This window comes from Brachyhypopomus gauderio, chromosome 13, assembly GCF_052324685.1.
Source record: "Brachyhypopomus gauderio isolate BG-103 chromosome 13, BGAUD_0.2, whole genome shotgun sequence".
Taxonomy (NCBI): Eukaryota; Metazoa; Chordata; class Actinopteri; order Gymnotiformes; family Hypopomidae; genus Brachyhypopomus; species Brachyhypopomus gauderio.
The window spans coordinates 12,567,130-12,587,129 of record NC_135223.1 but is presented as its reverse complement, the minus strand read 5'-3'; the positions used below and the strand labels follow the sequence as shown (position 1 = coordinate 12,587,129).

Here is a 20,000-nt window from a genome sequence, read left to right as displayed (position 1 = left end):
ACACGCATACACACACACACACACACACACACACACACACACACACACACACACACACACACACACACACACACAATCATTCAAAGACACAGGACCTACACTTTTAAGCATTCATACAAAAACAAACACGTCCAAGAAATCTCATTTCTGGAGTAGAATGGAACATGTAGCCTGGGGTAAAGTCATTCAGCAGGCACTGGATTTATTTATTTCAATATGACTTCATTTTTGCACAGTGGGACAATAGCCAAAATAAGACTCTTGGGAGAAGAGGATACCAGAACAGATGTATTTGAAAGCAACAGAGGGGGCTGTAGAGCAGGGGGAAGGTCATGACTGTGTGTTCACCAGGGAACCCAGACAGGCCTGTGTGATTTCAGCAGTACTTCACTAGTACACATTTACAAATGAACCAAGCGTTGCTGTCCAGTAAACAAGTCACGTGGCTGGTGCCAAGTGAAGTGTGGTTTGTGTTTCTGCCTCAATGACTTTTATTTATCCTGATCCACCCAGGTCCCATGACAGTTCCACTAACACCTTCAAACTTTCCTTCAAGGCCTCTGACCGACTCTCCATACCCGAGAACCACAGAAATAAATGGTGCAGTTTTCCTATTACTCCGCTCTTCCCTTCCTGTCAGGAGAACTGATGATCTGCAATCATCATTTAGATGGAAATAATTTCATTTCATGGAGGGGGGGGGGGGGCTTGTATAAATGCTCCCACAAGCTATAGAGAAAAACTCATGCATTATTCAAAGTGACAGGAGACAGCTATATCTGCAGCAGAAGAATGAATGAACTACCTGCTCCCAGGTAAATATGTGCTGGCTGAAGTAGAACTGAATCTGCTCGTTCGCTATGTTTATACAGAGCTGCTCAAAGGAGTTCCGCTTGAAGTTTTCGAAGCCGAAGATGTCCAGGATGCCAACGTTCAGGTCCTTCTCTTCCACCCTGCAGCAGAAGAAGAATGAGGCAGGCATGATTTGGGAAGGATGAAAGACATGACAGAAGGTTAATAGAATGGTTTAGGAAAGATCATTATCACAATAGGCAGGAATGCACGGTTGCTATTAATCAGGCTTTATGTGCCCATGTTAAGAACCTCATGGATGGAAAAGGAAAGTTCTAAATGAGTGTGTGATGGCTTCTTTAAAGAGACACTTATGACGCTTTCTAATCTTTTCTCTATTTTCTTTTTCACCTCATCTCTTGCTTTGTCAGAATTTTTTTCTCTCCCTTTTGCTTTGTCTCACACTTTCTTCACATCTGTCTTGCTCTCTCTCTGTCTCCAACTTTCCTGAACTTTCTCACTCCGTCATCTTCTCTCACCTAGGGTGGGTGTCGGGTCTCAGCAGGGAGTTGATGCGGTTCACTATCCAGCTGAACAGGCGCCCATAGAGGGCCTTGCCCATGGCGTCCCGCACCTCTGAGGCTTTCTCTACAGTGTTGGGACGGACGATGGTCTCGCCCCGAGTTACCACACAGTGAGAGGTCAGTGCCTCCTGCAGCTCATCTGGACGGATGCACAGCAGCGAAGCAGCTGAGGAGAAACACCCACACCCACAAATAAATTTACATTTTATAAATCAACTATTTGCATTTGCTTTTATGATTTAGTTCTCAAACTGCAAACTAAATCAAGTGCAGGCAGCAGGTGTTTAAACTTCTTTACTTGCTTACTGGAAGTGTGTTAGGAGCTGGGTATGGAGACGCTTCTTTATTTTATTGGCTTGAGCTCATCAATTGGATTTTGCTGACAGTTGAAAGGCTTACTGGAATATTCTACTCGCTTCACTTGGTTTTAATGCTGCTCAGTGTGCTGCATGGTTTTCTAGCTTATATGAAAAAATCCAGTAAAATAGTGAGACGCTCATAATATGTCAAACCACAAAGATGCTCATAATATATCAAACCACAAAGAAATCGGTTTCACATATAGCCACGACCAGCTGTTGGCACGCTACAAGTCACTGCAGCTGTCCAGCACATGGTTCAGCATTTCTGAAGAGCTGAGGTAACCACACAGAGGATGCAGGTCTAAAAGAAAAGTGAAAAGGAGATGGTCCAAATCATAATTTCCTCCATCATCATCATCATCAGTAAGATGAACGAGCTCTGTGCACTGATCAAGATCCAGAACGAGTATGGGGAAGGCTTCATGAAGATATTCTAGACTTAAAGACTTCCATTCCCAACTTTCAAACAGTAAGGGCAGACAGGGCTGTGAGATGGAGCAGTAGGAGGAAAGGTGGAGGAACAGCACTGGTAGTGGACAACAGATGGTGTAATACAATGCATGTTATTTTGAAAGGAAGTCATGGTTGCCCAAAGTTGAATGATTGTCATGTGGGATGTCATCTGCTTGGTTTCCACCACAATTTCCAAAGTCCTCTCTGTTTGTTCTGACAGTGTGTTTGAACAGCCAGAGAGACCACAACCCTGTATGCAAAAGTACAGAATGCATGTATTTCATTTAAACTTGAAGATCTGACCACAATCTGGTTTTACCCACACCCACAAAGGAAGTCTGGGATAAAGAGGATCACTAAGAGGTGGTGATTTGAAAGACAGGGTGCTCTGCAAGTTGGCTGTAATACCACCAACTGAGAGGTGTCAGCAGGGGAAGCCATTAACTGCATGACAGTATGCAGTTAAAAACATACTAGTGTATAACCACATCAAACTCATATTGATTACTGCAGTGATACCAGATGTCCAAACAGGAGGATCCACTGTGTTCCTAACAAGCTCTGGATCACCCACCAACTAAAGGAACTGCTGAATGACAAGAAGAAGACCTTTAAGCAAAAGGAAAAAGAGCAAGAAGTGTGAAGAGAGGAGTGTGTAGGAGCTGAAGGTGAAACAATAGGGCCTTCATGTATGCAGGAGGGCAGACATCAACAGAACAGCTCAAAACAATCTGAAGGACAGTAAGGATCAGGCCACTGACTTCAATATGAGACAACATCCAGTGAATGGGAGGCTTGACAGAAACAACAAGTTTATCAACAAGTTTTATCAAACAATGATCTTCTTTTCACCACATTCACCTTGATCAGCTCCTCTAGTCCTGCACATCCATCACTTTTCCCCCAAATTTTCTGATGACTGTGATGGTCAGATGCCTCTTTGACAGGAAGAGGGGTATATGGTCCACTTCAGAAAGTTTGAGTGGTGCAGGAAAAACCATCTACTCCTCAATGTCACCAAGACCGATGATATGATTTTCAGGATGACTATATCCAGACTCCTTTATGAATCACCACCTTATCATGGTGGAAGGGTTTGCGTGCCTACATGATCCTAGGAGCTAGGTTGTCGGGGGGGCTATGCCCTAGGTCCTAGGTGATGGGCCAGACAAAGAGTGATCCAAAAACCCCTATGGAACTCACAAATAACAGGACCCCGTTACCCTCGCCCGGATCAGGGTTATTGGGCCTCTTGGGACATGGAACATAACCTCTCTGGTTGGGAAGGAGCCTGAGCTGGTGTGCGAGGCGGAGAGATACCAACTAGATATAGTTGGACTCACCTTGACACACGGTTTGGATTCTGGCCCAATCCCAGTCCAGAAAGGCTGGACTTTATTCTTTTCTGGAGTTGCCCAGGGTGAAAGGCGGATGGCTGGAGTGGGCTTACTCAGGGCCGGAGTGGGCCACTTTTTCAGCTGGGAGTTTCATGCCCAAATCCGGCCCAAAATTATTTTTCCCTCCCAATCGGCCCAAATTAGAGATTGAAATGAGCCGGCCCATCGGGAATCCTCCTGAATCTCCTGATTAGCCACTCCGGATCTGGGCTTAGCTACCCAGCTCGCTGCCTGTGTGTTGGGGTTTTCCCCGTTAGACAAGAGGGTTGCTTTCCTATGCCTTCAGGTTGGGGAACGCGATCTGACTGCTGTTTGTGCTTATGCACCAAATGGCAGTTCAGAGTACCCAGACTTCTTGGAGTCCTTGGAGGGGATACTGGAAGGTGCCCCTTCTGGGGATCCCATTGTTCTGCTGAGGGACTTCAATGCTCACGTGGGCAGCGACAGTAAGACCTGAAAGGGCGTGATTGGGATGAATGGTCTCTCCTTGTTTAATACACAGAAGGTGCCTTCCTCAGCTACCTTAATTGGTAGCTGGAGCCTTAGGCCAGGAGCAGATGTCATCAGGTGGTGTCCAACCTTCTCTGGGTGTTTCGGCCCTAACCACAACACCCTCCAGTTGGTGGGCTTGCAGCGAGTGGCCAGCTCACTGCCCATCTACTCCTGGCTTCCAGCTTTCCTCCTCTCTCTTGCTCCAGATCCAGCATGAGGCACGTTCCGCCTCCTCCCCCATCCTGCGAGCTGCTTGCTTTTTGCTGTTCTCATCCATTCCCAAGGCAGAAAGAAAACTCCATACAGACCTTGCTGGAAAGCCTCGGCACCCTATCTCCACAGGGAAGACCCATGCCTGCCAGCCTCTATCTCGGCAGTCTTGAGCCAGCTGTTGGTACTTTGCAGTCTTCCTTTCGTGGGCCTCCTCGCAGCCCTCCTCCCATGGTACTGTCAATTTAACCAGGATTATCTTCTGGTCCTTGGGTGACCACAGCACTATGTCAGGGCGGAGGGATGTTTGCACCACTTCCAGAAACTGCAGCCTCCTCCCATGATCCACCCTCATCTCCCAGGAACTTGCGGCGTGGAGAATGCTAGTTCTTTTCCTTTTGGTGGTTTGTACAGGTCTAGCTCCTTCTTTAACGAAGGTGATGGCTCTCTGAGGCGTTGAGTTGGCTGGTCTTTTCTTGACCCTCTCCCGCTCTATTGTTTCTGCCAGTGAGAGGAGTACTTTGTCGTGGCGCCATCTATACCGCCCCTGGGTTAAAGATGTTTTGCACCCGGACAGTATATGGGCCAAGGTCCCCCTCTTGTCGCACAGCTTACAAAGTGGATCCTCTCTTAGACCCCACATGTGCAGATGTACTGGGGAGGGGAGGGTGTCATAAACAGACCGTAATAGGAACGAGATGCGATAAGGTTCCAGGCGCCACAGATCCCTCCATGTGACTTTACGCCTGGGCAAGTCCCATTTTGTCCAGGCTCCCTGGGAACCTTGCTGCACTGCTCTGGCTACTCGCTTCTCCTCCTCTCTGCTCCTTACTTCTGCTTGCACCATGCCTCTCCTGGTTTCTGTATTTGCACCTACCCAGGTTTGGAACTGTGCAGAGCCAAGGCCTTGTCGGCGGATGCCCTGGTTGCCAACTATGTCCCGCAACTTCAAAGAGCTGACCGCCTGTTCCACAGCTGCGCTGGCAGCCCACTTGTGTCCAGACCTGGTTGTCATACCAGCATGTCTGATGAGGTCGTCGTTGGAGTCCCTCAGACTTAGGACAACTCTGCATTTTGCCACCTTGTACTCCTCGACTACTGAAGACAGGGGGAGTTGCAGTTGACCTGACCTGATGTAGAGGCCCACAGATGAGAAGCTTGGTGGAATGCCCAGCCACCTCCGCAAATGCTTGTTGATTTTTCTCTCGATGGTCTCGATGGTAGTCATGGGGAACTCGTAGACTGTGAATAGCCAGAGGAGCCTGGGCAAGAGGCCGTGTTGATACAGCCATGTTTTAAACTTGCCCGGGAGTAAAGACTTATCGATCTTCTTCAGCCACTCCTCGGTCTGCTTCACTGCCTCGGCAACATTGGCACCATCCGTCAGTGATGCATTAAACCTCTTTCCCAGGCATTTTACTGGGTTGCCCTCGATGGATGGAATGACCTCACCCTGGATTTGAAGATTGAACCTGCTGGAGACTCTGCCCTTCTTGATAATCATACTCCTGGACTTCCTGGCCTTGAACAGCATCCCTGCCCAGGACGCAACGCTGCCCAATGTATCCAGCACCCATCTTGCTTGGACATGCGTCACAGTGGTTACTGTGATATCATCCATAAACGCTCGCAGCACTGGCTGCATGATGCCAGTCTCCAATCTAGGGCCCTGGGTTATGCCCTCTGCGGCAGATAATAGAATGTTCATGCCCATGATGAACAGGATGGGGGAGATGGTGCACCCTGTTGGAATACCTTTTTGGAGGTCCAGCCAGTTGGTGGTAAAGAGTGCTGATGTAAACCTGAGTCGAAAACCGGCAAGATAGTTGGTGATCAAACCTTGGATAACCACTGGGATGTAATAATGGTCTAGTCCTTCTTGGATGAGATCGTGTGGAATTGACCCATAAGCATTGGCTAAATCTAGCCAGACAACTGTTAGGTCGCTTTTCTTTCGTTTTGCTTCTTGGATCAGTTGGGTAATCATCGAGGTGTGTTCCAGACAACCCCTGTAGCCTGGGATGCCACCTTTTTGAATGGACGGATTGATATAATGGTTTTTCATCATGTAGGAGGTAATTCTTCGTGCCAAAACAGAGAAGAAGATCTTACACTCTACGCTCAAAAGAGAGATTGTTCTGAACTGGGAGATTGCGGAGGACCCTTTCTCTTTCGGAACAAAGCATCCCTCAGCCAACTTCCAGCTTGATGGGATTGTCGCCTTGGCCCAGATCTTCCTCAAGATTTTCCACAGCCTCCTAAGAAGCTTGGGGCATTTCTTGTATACCTTGTATGGTATACCACTTGGACCTGGGGCAGCTGATGATTTGGCCTTACGGACGACGTCCAAAACTTCTTGCCATGTGGGTTCCTTCACATTCAACTCGATCGCTGGCTTTTCAGGCCTAGAGATATTACGGTTGGCCCCTAGACCCTGACTCCTTTTAGGATCGCTGTGAGCTTCTACAAGGAACTCTTCAACCTCCTTCTTTGAGCTGGTGAGTGAGCCAGATTTTTGTTGGCCTAGAAGAGACTTTGTGAAGCTATATGGGTCCTTCACAAACTGAGCTCTTCTCTTCTCTTTCTTCCGACGCTGCTTCCGGATTTGCTCTGTTCTCCTCACCCTACATAGTTGTTCCCGGAGCTTACTTGTTAGGTCTTTGATGCCTTCCTTCTCAATTGGTGAGCTGGTCTTGAAACGCTTATTATTATTCCAATCTGAACCCGAGTGGTGTTTTGTTATTGAACGTCTGTGCTCATCACAGTCTGTCCATAACGAACGCCATGTTCGAGCACGAGGTGTCCATAAGTGCACATGGCACCAGGACACCTTAGGTCGCAGCTCAATGATCGATTTTGTAATAATGTCGTCGGACTTGCAACCGTGTGTCTTGGACACTCGGGTGAAGAGAGGAGCTGAGATGTCAACCGATCACCAACTAGTGGTGAGATGGATCAGATGGTGAGCGAGGATGCCGGACAGACCAGGCAGACCCAAACGTATCGTGAGGGTTTGCTGGCAACATCTGGCAGAGGAACCTATCAGAAGGGTCTTTAACTCCCACATCCGGCAGAGCTTTGACCGAATCCCAAGCGAGGCCGGAGAAATTGAGTCCGATTGGGCCTTGTTCCGCGCCTCAATTGTCAATGTGGCGGACCGGAGCTGTGGCCGCAAGGTTGTCGGTGCCTGTCGTGGTGGCAATCCTCAAACCCAATGGTGGACACCTCGGGTAAGGGAGGCCGTCATGCTGAAGAAGGAGTCCTATCAGGCCTGGTTAACTCATGGGACTCCGGAGGCAGCAGACATCTACAGGAGAGCCAAGCGGATCGCGGCTTTGACCATCGCGGAGGCAAAAACTCAAGTGTGGGAAGAATTTGGTGAGACCATGGAAAGTGACTTTTGATTGGCACAGAGAAAATTTTGGCAAACCGTCTGGCAACTCAGGAGAGGAAAACGGTTCCCAAACAACACTGTGTACAGTGGGGCTGCTGGATCTGCTGACCTCGACTGGGGATGTCATTAGGCATTGGAAGGAATACTTCGAGGATCTTCTCAATCCCACCATCACGTCTTACATAGAGGAAGCAGAGCTGGGTGACTCAGATGGGGGTTTGCCCATCACTCGGGCTGAGGTGACCAGTGATGTCAGTAACGCGTTACTTAGTAACGCGTTACTCTAATCTTACCACTTTTTTCGGTAACGAGTAATATAACGCGCTACTATTTCCAGTCCAGTAATCAGATTAAAGTTACTTATCCAAATAACTGTGCGTTACTATTTATATTTTCCCTAGTAAAATATATATTTTTGCTTTCTTCTTGGCTCAGTTCTACTTTTGCGTCTGACCGTAGCGCTCGACTCCGCACGATGCGCGCGACCCTGTGAGAGCGCGAGCACGTTTTACAAGTCATTCTTTGCTGTGTCCTCCTGTAACGATATGTGGTAGTATAAAGAAACACCCCTCAAAAACAGGGGAAGGAACATTTACCTGATGAATTTTAATGTTGCTTTGTGTTCCACGTTTGAAAAGTGCTGGAATTTTGACTAACGTGCTTGAAATTGTAATGGTATTTCGTTTCACAAGCTGTCTGACTGAACTGGGGTGGGTTTCCCGAAACGTTCGTAGCTTCATACGAGGTTAGGAAGTACTTGGCTCTACGAACGTTTCGGGAAACCCACCCCAGTTCGCTTGTATTACGTTTACAAATAAATTTACAAATAACACCGCGCAGCTACACAAACGTAATGTCAGGAGATACTGTAGCGACTCCTACTCCTCACGGCGAGTCTTGCCCTTTAAGTGACACTGGGGGGTGGAGCCTGCGCGTGCCAGGGTTGCGTTATCAATAAAGTTTCCCTCCTCGGGATTTTTGGATTAAGCAGTTTCTGCCTCGGTTACCGAACCTGCTTCAATACATTGTTACTGTTAAAAATGCACTTCCAATAAAGTGAGTATTGGAAAAATTTATTTTGCTGCTGAATGTAACTACTAAAGTAACTTGTAATCTAACGTAGTTACTTTTAAAATCAAGTAATATGTATCGTAACTAAGTTACTTTTAAAAGGAGTAATCAGTAATCAGTAATCGGATTACTTTCTCAAGGTAACTTAGCCATCACTGGAGATGACCAGGGTTGTTGTGAAACTCCTTGGCGGCAAGGCTCCAGGGGTGGATGAGATCTGCCCTGAGTTCCTTAATTAAGGTTTTGGATGTTGTGGAAGTGTCCTGACACATTTTTGTAACATCGCGTGTACATCAGGGGCAGTGCCCCTGGACTGGCAGACCAGGGTGGTGGTTCCCCTTTTTAACAAAGGGGGCCGAAGGGTGTGCTCCAACTATCGGGGGATCACACTCCTCAGCCTCCCCAATAAGGTCTATGCAGGGGTACTGGAGAAGAGAGTCCAGTCGATAGTCGAATCTTGGTTTCAAGAGGAACAATGTGGGTTCTGTCCTGGTCGTGGAACACTGGACCAGCTTTTCACCCTTGCAAGGGTCCTAGATGGTGCATGGGAGTTTGCCCAACCATTCCACATTTGTTTTGTGGATATTGAGAAGGCATTTGACCGTGTCCCTCGGGAGTTCTTCTGGGGGGTGATCCGGGAGTATAGGGTATGGGGTCTGTTGCTACGGGCTATCCAGTTCCTGTACAAACGGAGTATGAGCTTGGTTCGCATGGCCGGCAGTAAGTCAGACTGGTTTCCGGTGGGAGTTGGACTCTGCCAGGGCTGCCCTTTGTCACCGATTCTGTTCATAACTTTTATAGGCAGAATTTCTCGGTGTAGCCAAATGGTGGAAGGGGTTCGGTTTGGTGGCCTCAGGATTCCATGACTCCTTTTTGTGAATGATGTGATCCTGTTGGCATGATCGGGCCAGGACGTACAGCTCCCACTGGATCAGTTTGCAGCCGAGTGCGAGGTGGCCGAGATGAGAATCAGCACCTCTAAAACTGAGACCATGGTACTCAGTCGGACAAGGGTGGAGTGCCCTCTCTGGGTCAGGAATGAGTCCTTGCCTCAAGTGGTTGTTCAAGTATCTCGGGTTCTTGTTCACGTGTGAGGGAAGGATGAAACGAGAGATTGACAGGCGGATCTGTGCTGCGACTGCAGTATTGTGGACCGTTGTGGTGAAGAGAAAGCTGAGCCAAAAGGCAAAGCTCTCGATTTACTGGTCAATCTACGTTCCGACTCTTACCTATGGTCACGAGCTCTGGGTAGTGACCGATAGAATGAGATCGCGAATACAAGCGGCCGAAATGAGTTTTCTCCACAGGTTGTCTGGGCTCTCCCTCAGAGAAAAGGTACAGAGCACAGTCATCCGGGAGAGGCTTGGAGTAGAGTTGCTGCTCCTCCAGGTAGAGAGGAGCCAGTTGAGGTGGTTTGGGCATCTGGTCCGGATGCCACCTGGGCGCCTCCAGGCATGTTCAAATGGGAGGAGGCCCCAGGGAAGACCCAGGACTGGCAGTGTTGCGAATAATGCCGTTAAAAATAACGGTGTTAGGTAACTGCGTCATTTTGTCAGTAACGGGATAATATAATTAATTACTTTTCCTGTCGTTACAATGCCGTTGACGTTACTGGTCATTAAAAGCGGTGCATTACTATATATTGATATACTAACAGTAATCCGAGCGGACCGCTGCCCAGGCTAGTGAGGAGTAATAGATCTCGATAGGTCACAGTTCTTGGTGTAACACCTGTTTAACTTAACAAGTCAGTAAGCGAATGGGTAAGGCAGTGTTATGGTAGCCAATCAGAGCCAGTGTTTTTACACAACGAACCGAAGCACGCCAGTGATGCACGACACAAACGGAGAAGAGGCAGAAATGGCGAGTCAGGAGCAAGCCAAAGAAAAATTTGCATTTTCAAGGTGGCGATATAAACATTATTTAAGAAAATACTTGAAGTCCCTGAATGTCTACCAGACTGGGTATTTGATTTATTTAATTAAGAATAGAGGTTTTATTGTTAAGCTTACTTCTGTTGTGAACAAACCAGTTGTCTCAGGTTGAGAGAATTTATAGATGTAAATGCACTTTATATAGTGCAACTGTTTACTTTAGCTTTTTTTTTTTTTTTTTTTTTTAAAGATTTTAAAGGATTTTATCCTGCACTGGTCTGTGGATGTGCAATAAATATCAAAAGTTAAACACCTACTCATTTCAACTGACAGTGAAAACCGCTTTTTCAAAAAATCATTTTTCAATTATTCATTGGCATATAACTTTTTTTGGATGGATGGATATATCCAGGGGTGGGTTTCCCCGAAACGTTCGTAGTGCTAAGTACTTCGTAACCTCGTATGAAACGTACGAGGTTAAGAAGTACTTAGTGCTATGAACGTTTTGGGAAACTCACCCCAGACCAATAAATGTTTTAATTTTCTGAGGAGTTAACATATTTAATGTAGCAAGATTTTGTCAATCCACCTTAAACAGGATCCCGTTCTCATTCAGTGGACTTTTTTCCACTTCAAAGTAAAAACCAGATAAATGAATAAACATGGTAGGTTGGCTTTATCCAGCTTTTCATTAATTTATTTATTTACTTATTTATTTTTTAATGAAACGTTAGAGAACATTAACAAAAAAAAAGTCACCATCAGTGCGCATATCTAACTGTCAGACAGGCACTGTGCAAAATGTCAAAAACATTTTAAATAAAATATGCCTGCCTGAAAAAAAAAAAACTGCCACACAACAGCAAAAAAATTATAAGTAAAGGTTCAAGTAAACCCTGTTGCTTTTTAAACAGGGTTTAAAAAGCAAACAACAACAAAACAATGTTTATAGGCCTACTGGCCGAGACGCGATGAGACGAGACGACAAACTGAACTGTTTTTTTTTTCACCTTACGCATTTTAAATGGTATGCCATGTTGGTTGTTGTCATGTGAAATGAAAGACGTTGATGACATAACTTGCAATTTACTTTGTTTGATTTATCTTTATCTTTTTCAAAATACTCCCACACTTTTGAAGTTTTTTTAGTAGCCATTATAATGTCAGTGTAAGGAATGCCGTCTGATATGTCCCTCCCAGCTACACCTGCTACTAATTACCACGCCCCCTTTTCAGTCACATATATACACCTTCCCACCACTTCCTCGTCGCGAAGTATTGCCGTTCCCATGCAGCATACCAAGCGTTTCCATTGCCTGTTCGATCTCCTGTGCTTTGACCCTTGCTTTCTCTCCAGACCTCGCCTCCTGCCTAGCCCTCCTGTACCTCCCGGATTCTGCCCCCCCGTTATGACCCTGGACCGTCCTGACCATCCCACGAAAACGCTGCTGTTATTACTGCGCCTAGCGCTAGTGATACTCGTGCCGTTTCTTGTAAACGTAACTCATTTGAATAAAAGCGGTGTACTTCCGCAGTTGGATCCCTCTCTGTCTGGTCAATACGTTACAGTCAGCAGATGCTGACTATCCTGTAGCGTGTTCAGCTCCACTCATTTGGATTGTGCAACTGCAGGGTGTGATTTATTAATGTGTAGTAAGGGAGATGCCTATTGTTAATGCGCACACATCATTTTAAAATATTTATTAACAGAAATTAGGATGATTTTATTTGACAAAAGGCTATATATAACGAAAACAAAGACATTTCATGTAACAACTATTGCGTAGCAGCATCCTTGGGCACCCCCATGCAGTTAGAATGGTACATTCGACTATGACGTTCCTAGTCGACTAGGGGGTATAGTTGACTATAGACGAATCAGCGACTATTGCAGGTCACCCCTAGCTAATACTAATCCATTTTGCAGCACTAGCATGCTAACATAGGTGTTAGTTCCATGTTAACATACCAACATCAGCTTAACTTACCGCTTTCTAGCATAGCCATGTTAGAAATGTGGCTCTTGTCAGTTTGATGCTCTGAAGCCACTGAGGTGAATTCAATGTCACCCGCATTTAAGATCGCTGCAAGAATGCTAAACACACTCCCCAGTTCCTGTAGAGATGAACACAGAATAACACCTGAATTTATAGATACAAAGAGAAATGTGATATATGAAATATAGTGATTATTATGGAATAAACCACATTACATTTTCAAATAAACCAAATACCCTGTCTGGTTATGCAACTGTAGATTTCATTTGGGATTTTTAGCACTGTCGCTATTTAAATCAAATGAATTGTGCATTTAAGATTCCCAACTGGACAGACTGGCCTGTCCTGAACATCTCTGCAAATCTTCCAAATCAGTGTGTAGTATTCCAATGGTCTTTCCCATTGGATCAAGTCCCTAGTGTTCCATCATGTCATGGATATCACAGAGATTCGGCCTGGCCTATCAGGAGACATTCAGATTTCCCTGTCTTTGCTACTTTAAATGGTTGCTTGTTTAATTATGTCATTCATGTCAGTTAAGTCTGAGGGACAACGTTTGCACACAAGGACAAAAAGGCAATGCTACTTAAACTACAAAACTAATCCAGAGTCCCTCAGACTTAACTGACATGAATGACATGAATGCTATAGCATTAGAAGCATCTTTTATAGTATAAAAATGCATCTGTAATGCATTATCCCAGCCTTTGAGTGGCCTGACCAGGGACCCGTGTATGAGGTTAGTCGGGCAGTCATGGCCTGGTGACAGGGAACTGGTCTTGTGACTGGAGGGTTGTGGGTTCGATTCCCAGACCTGAGGCCATGACCGAGGTGCCCTTGAGCAAGGCACCTAACCCCAACTGCTCCCCGGGTGCCGGGCTAGGGCTGCCCATCGCTCTGGGCACGTGTGCACCACAGCCCCCTAGTAATCACTAGTGTGTGTGTGTGTGTGTTCTAACTGCACAGATGGGTAAAAAGCAGAGGACAAATTTCGATTGTGGTGAAAAATCACAATTGACAAAAAATATGGCACATTTAGCACATTTTAGGTTACACTTCATTATTTCAGGATTCATATGCACCATGGCACATGCTAATGCTAACTATAAGCCCCAAATTCAGGGTCCATGTTCTGACCACTGAACACCAATGCCATAGCAGGCTCTCTCCCCAGACAAGTGCTGTTCTCCTGGCAAGCTCCAAACCCAGACTCATCCATCAGATTGCCAGATGGAGAAGCGCTATTCGTCTCCAGAGAATGCACCTCCATTGCTCTAGAGTCCAGTGGCAGCGTGCTTTACACCATTGCATCTGATGCTTTGCATTGCACTTGGTGATGTATGGCTTGGATGCAGCTGCTTGACCATGGAAATATATTCCATGAAGCTCTCTGTGCACTGTTCTTGAGCTAATCTGAAGGTAACATGAAGTTTGGATGTCTGTAGTGATTGACTACGCAGAAAGTTGGCAACCTCTTCGAACTATGCACTTCAGCATCCGCGGACACTCTGTCAGTTTACGTGGCCTACCACCTCATGGATGAGATGCTGTCGTTCCCAAACACTTCCGTTTTCTTCCGACTGTGGAATATTTAGGAGCAAGGAAATTTCACAACTGGATTTGTTGCACTATATATATATATATATATAATGATGGAATTAAGAAATTAAGAATGTTTATTTCTTTAAATTGGGATGCAGATAACAGCAGTGGCAATAAATGTGTCAATGCCAAGAGGTGGAAACATCTACGAAAGTTCTCCCCATGGTGACAGAGGCAACTCAACTTATGACCCCATGAACTGCTGTGGCTCAAGCAGATCCCAGGAGAGACAAAAATCAATCTCAGTCCAGAACGGTCAAATTCTAGCACTGCAAAAATGCTGCACCACAAGCTCCCAGGCCTCGGGAAGAAGATAAAAACAGTACATCCCGCTGGAAGATTGAGACAGGGTTTGTTTTACACATAAGTGCATCGATACACACAGAGTTGGACAGGCTGTTAAAAAAAATGTATATGATCCCAAACCTGATTGAGTTTTCAGTGGCTACTGTTTGGGTTGGTCTTTATGGTGATGTAATGCTGTACCTCGAGGGTGAAGCCAATCACTTTAAAACACTGCTCCACTGCCTCAAACTGCTCCCTGTAGGATGTGCTTCCAACGATGTCGGGCACAAGTGTGACATGCTCATTCTGCAGGTACCTGAAATAGCGCAAAAAAAAAAACAATAGAAATGTGCAATGTAGGATGAGGAGCACAGGGAAGCCATGATGAAGACAGGTTATGGTGTTCTGTGGGAGTTTACCTTGGAGTTCTACTGTCAGACAGCTTGTAGTGGGCAAGCTTCTTTCTGACTGCTAGACCAGCATAGACGTAGTAGAAAATGTGGAAATTACGCTCTCCGCTGAGGTTGAGAACAGAGAATGCAGTTGAGTTACTCGTGAGACCATTTGCAATAGACACTTCCAGCAGAATTGTCTCTATTGTCCAGTGAGCTCACAAATGGATTTTTACAACCACAGTTAATGTAATTCTAAAACCAATAGTGCTGTTCTTGAGATCAGTACAATCAGGGAAGTAACAAGGCTTTGAATAATCAACCCCCCTCCACATTCAAGGTTTCTAATTACTGTGTTTTGCCTCTGTAATTATCATTGATGTTTTAGCCTTTGCAACAGAGTGACCGCATTGGTGATGTAAATGAATGGTTAGACTGATCACACTGTTCAGTTTGTTCTTTTAAAACACAGTGATTTCCAGTTGGGAAGCTTGGAAGCTTTAGGGCTTCTGTAAAAAGATAATTCCACAAGAAATGCATGTATACCAAAATAAAAGCTTTTTGCTCACACCTTGCTTTAGGGACAAAGATGCACTGTATGGCTCCAATAGCAATTTGCCCTCAGATTTCCCCCAGACATCCATTAAATATGAAAACTAAGCTCAGTCCTTTTGCAATTCACAGGCTTCAATCAGGGAGAGAGAGAAAGAAAGAGAGAGAGAGAGAGAGAGAGAGAGAAGGAGGGCAAGAGAGACAGGGAGAAGGAGGGGGCAAAAGAGACAGAGAGAGAAAGGGAGAGCAAGAGGGAGAGAGAAAGGGAGAGACACAGAAAGAAGGACAAAAATAAAGAAAGAGATCGAAGAAGGATTAACCTTAGTAAGCTGTTAGATGTCACAGACTTGACTAAAAGACACCCAAACCCTACTGGTCTGATCAGCTCCTTTTGCTGCAGATGAACAGACAGCTAAACTCAGAATGTTTCCATGCTGCAGAAGAGAACCCTTGCTGACTTGGCTCAAACATGCCCTGTGGACACTACTCACACAGCCTGGTGGACCACACGTGTCTTCTCCAGCAGGTACTCCGAGATCTGAGCTCCCACCACCGTTCCCCCACACGTGAACTTCATCTCTAGGTACTTCCCAAAGCGGCTGGAGTTGTGGTTGATGACGGTACAGGCATTGCCGAAGGCCTCCACAAGACTGTTCACCAGCAGGATCTTCTCCTGGAGAGTCCGGTTATTTGCCTGCAAAGCCCAAAATTACCTCTAATCCCTCTGGGATTCTGAGAGCAATGTCACACAAGCTTCATTTACACACTTTATAGACATCATCATAGAAACTGAATCCCAAGAAAAATATTGTGATTTTCTATCTATAGACTCTAATTAATATTGTGCTTTAATATTTTAATTAGTATTCTGCATATTTTCCTAAAAATGTTAAACACTAGGAAAACACTTTTATGTTTAGTTTGATAAGGTAACAAAAAACGTCTATGATGTGGATCTGCAAAGCTCTTATATCTAAAGTACCTAACCCCAGTCTACCATCAAAGACATAGAAATGCAATGGATCACAAATTCATTTCCACTTGAACTCCACAGTGACTGTGAGAAGTAGTGTTTACCCAACATATGAGCTGTCAACTTAATGTACCAAGAAACCTTTCTGATCTATTTTGATCTCAAGGCACAGACAAAGACACATAAGCACACACGCACACGCACACGCACACACACACGCACACACACACACACACACACACACACACACACACACACACACACACACACACACACACACACACACACACACACACCTTGCCGAGGACAGTGAGCTGCTGGACCAGCAGGTGAGCACTTTCTGTCTTCCCCGCCCCGCTCTCTCCACTGATCACGATGCACTGGACAGGAAGGGAGAGGAGCTCAGAAACAACAGTGATGACCTGAGTTCACCACACAACATGGCCCTATGGGTGTCCTCGACACTCAGGGGTGCAGCATGGCCTCAGACTGATTCCTTTGGCAAATGGAATATTCCTCATTCTAATTCTGCTTAGAACTTCTGAGTCAAAGCAGTGGTTAAAGCAGGCACTGAGTTAAAACTATAGCAGAGTCAGTACAATCCATCCGAATCAAAGGACATGTAAAAGATGACAGCACGTTAACACTGTGTGTTATGAGCATAGGTGATGAAACAAAAATAGTTCTGAGGACATGAACCTGGACATTTTCAATCCACTAACAATCTACCAGGTAACTGAATAAAATCTTATTTCCTGTCAATGCATTGCTAATAATAACACTACTACTTTATTTTTAAATAGCGCTTTTCTAAAATTCAAAGACGCATAAAATCATCAGTGCATAAAACAGACAAATCACACAGAGTGGAGGCTCAACAGAGAGAACATCATGGCAATTAAACATCAGTAATGGGCCATAGAGTAAGTCAGGCTGAAGAAAGGCCATAATCGAAAGAGGAGCTGAGGCGAAAGCTACCATTGAAGCCGTTTGGGGTTAGGGTTAGCGTGCCAGGATCTCATGACTTTCATTCAAAAACCCACACCCGGTATGGTTTATGGCAAGCATCATCTCCTCACCCAGCCCATCAATGTGCACAGAAGGTGCTACGCTACCTGATCGGCACGGTACGACACCATGGCCTGGTAAGCACTGTCGGCCACCGCAAAGATGTGCGGGGGGTTAGTGACGCGCTTGGCGCCCATGTACACCGTTGAGTGCTGAAGAGAGAGACACGCAGGGGACACAGAGGGGACTTCATTCAGACATCAAATGCAAATTCTTCACAAAAAATGCAAAAATAATGTTTAAATGTTTCTCGTCGTAATGTAGTAAAAAGAGAGAGAGACAGAAAGACGAATAAAACAGGACAATGGAGAGAAAGACAGAAAGAGGGGAGACAGGAGAAAGGGAGGGGAAGATATAGGGGGAGATAAAGGCAGAGAGAGGGGGGGCACAAATGGAGAGAAGAAGAGGGGGAAGAGGCAGTAAGAATGCAGTAGATGTTGAAATTGTGATGATATCCAAAATGATATATGGCCAGTTTCAGTTTATGGCATGTGACAACACACACACACACACACACACACACACACACACACACACACACACACACACACACACACACACACACACACACACACACACCTCCTGAGAATACAGATCCATCTTTTGAAAGGGGTTGACTGCAACGAGGATGTCTCCCACATATGTGTAGATACGGTCCTTCGCATAGCGTCTCTGCAAATGCTCTGTGACTGTATTCTTATGAAGAAAGAATCTTGGGTTATTGAAAGCCACTCCATTACTGTGCACATTAGTTTTACAGACAACAAAATATTTCCCTTTTACATCCAGGTCATGTTCTTTCATGAGGTTCTCAATGTGTGAGACAGAAACTTAATGGAAATATGGTTTAGCATATTTCTGTATTTCTGTAATACAGCTGTATGACAATACCTGCTGTAAACAACATTATATAAACAAACTGAGTTGAAGTGAGAAAAATAACATGTACCAGGGCATGAAAGATGCACTGGCTACAAAAGTTGCAAACGCTGGCTCGGATCAATCCAGATTACCATGGCTGTGGACTTGCGTTCTGCATCCACACCGTGCGTACCGGCTCAAAATACTCAAAAGATTCCACACAGCTGCTGTGTATCCGTGGCTACCATAACTCCAAAGACATGATATTAAAGCCTCACATTCCTCCCAGACAGCCCTTCTGTTTTAACAAACGGGGGAAAATACATCCCGGGAGCCCAAGAGATTTATACCCTTCAAGGTGTCAGTGGGTGCCAGTGTGTTGATAAATCACCACAAATGTGGTCTTGCACAAACAGTTATTGTTCTCTAATCTGTTTGCTCATTCCCTTGTCTTGACATTTTTTTTTAAATGAGGCCACTCGGAGAGTTATCGTCGCGATGACAGTTTTCGTTGGAAATGCACAAAAAGGGATTACAGAAAATACTGAAAATGAACACAAGTAAATCTATAGTAGAGGTTAAACCACACTGCAGTGCTGGTCCTGGGGGGTGTAGGTGGGGGCTACCCTTGCTTTTCCACTGGTATAATGGATATGCAATGGATATGCAATACATATAGTAGTATAGTTTGTTACTATATAGAATAGTAATATACCATTGGTATAGTAGCTCTGAATGCACTGGCTCTATAGTGACTCTGGAATCATTGGTATAGGCTTTGAATCCACTAACCCATTATTCACCGTTATAGAAATCTCTGGAACCACTGGTACTGGCTCTGGAATCACTAGTATATAGTGGCTCTAGCTTATAATAGCTCTAGAACTGTTGCCATAGTGACTCTAGAACCATATGACAATAAGGTCTTGATTGTTAAACCTGGTAATGAACAGATGAGCAGAGTCTGCTGTGATAGAGCAAACTCAACAAACTGTACCACACATAAAAGTGGTATAGTGGCTCTAGAAGCACTGATATGGTGGATCTGGAACTAGTGGCTCTTGAACAATTGGTATGATGGCTCAGGAATGAACTGTTGTAGTGGCTCTGAACTAGTATGTATGGTGAGGAGTATTTATTCCATACGGTCTTATGCAATTGGTCCATATGACATGCAGTAATTGGCTTCATGTGGAGTGTTGGGTGTAGTAAGGCTGGAGCAAGGTGAGGTGCAAATTCTTACTTCATCAAGTACTTCCAGGGTTGCCAGATCCTCTACGTCTTCTAGCACCTGGCTCTGACACTTCATGTTGCTGCCTTTTTTAGTGTGAATCCTCTCATGCCTGTAATTCAGCATGCAATGATCCAAAAAGAGTTGTTATGAGGAAACACTACACTACCACTACACTACCGTGTGAATGACATAGTCAGCATGATGAAACATTACAGCAGCACACAGGGATACATAGAGATCAGTCATTACAACAAGACAGAAATATCAATTAACAATGGTGAGAAAAAACTTTGTGAACCCTTTGGTATTATGTGGGTTTATGCAAGATGGCTCCTAAACGATGACCTGACTCTTATCGAAGTAATAATAATAAAGTTTTTATTTATTTAATACTGAACATGACCCTC

At 45.1% G+C, this 20,000-nt stretch overlaps 1 protein-coding gene across 1 annotated transcript in view; it reads right to left on the bottom strand.

The window, feature by feature from the left end:
- Window positions 1-20,000, bottom strand: part of myo3a (myosin IIIA) — a 59,148-nt gene that overhangs the window by 17,766 nt on the left and 21,382 nt on the right. Inside the window, exons 10-19 of the mRNA XM_076971507.1 lie at window positions 19,603-19,702; window positions 18,078-18,194; window positions 17,546-17,650; window positions 16,727-16,810; window positions 15,949-16,151; window positions 14,933-15,031; window positions 14,715-14,829; window positions 12,618-12,744; window positions 1,332-1,542; window positions 806-953 (exon numbers count right to left, since the gene is read on the bottom strand). Of these exons, the coding sequence (XP_076827622.1) occupies window positions 806-953; window positions 1,332-1,542; window positions 12,618-12,744; window positions 14,715-14,829; window positions 14,933-15,031; window positions 15,949-16,151; window positions 16,727-16,810; window positions 17,546-17,650; window positions 18,078-18,194; window positions 19,603-19,702 (1,309 nt within the window). The remainder of the gene's footprint in view (window positions 1-805; window positions 954-1,331; window positions 1,543-12,617; window positions 12,745-14,714; window positions 14,830-14,932; window positions 15,032-15,948; window positions 16,152-16,726; window positions 16,811-17,545; window positions 17,651-18,077; window positions 18,195-19,602; window positions 19,703-20,000) is intronic.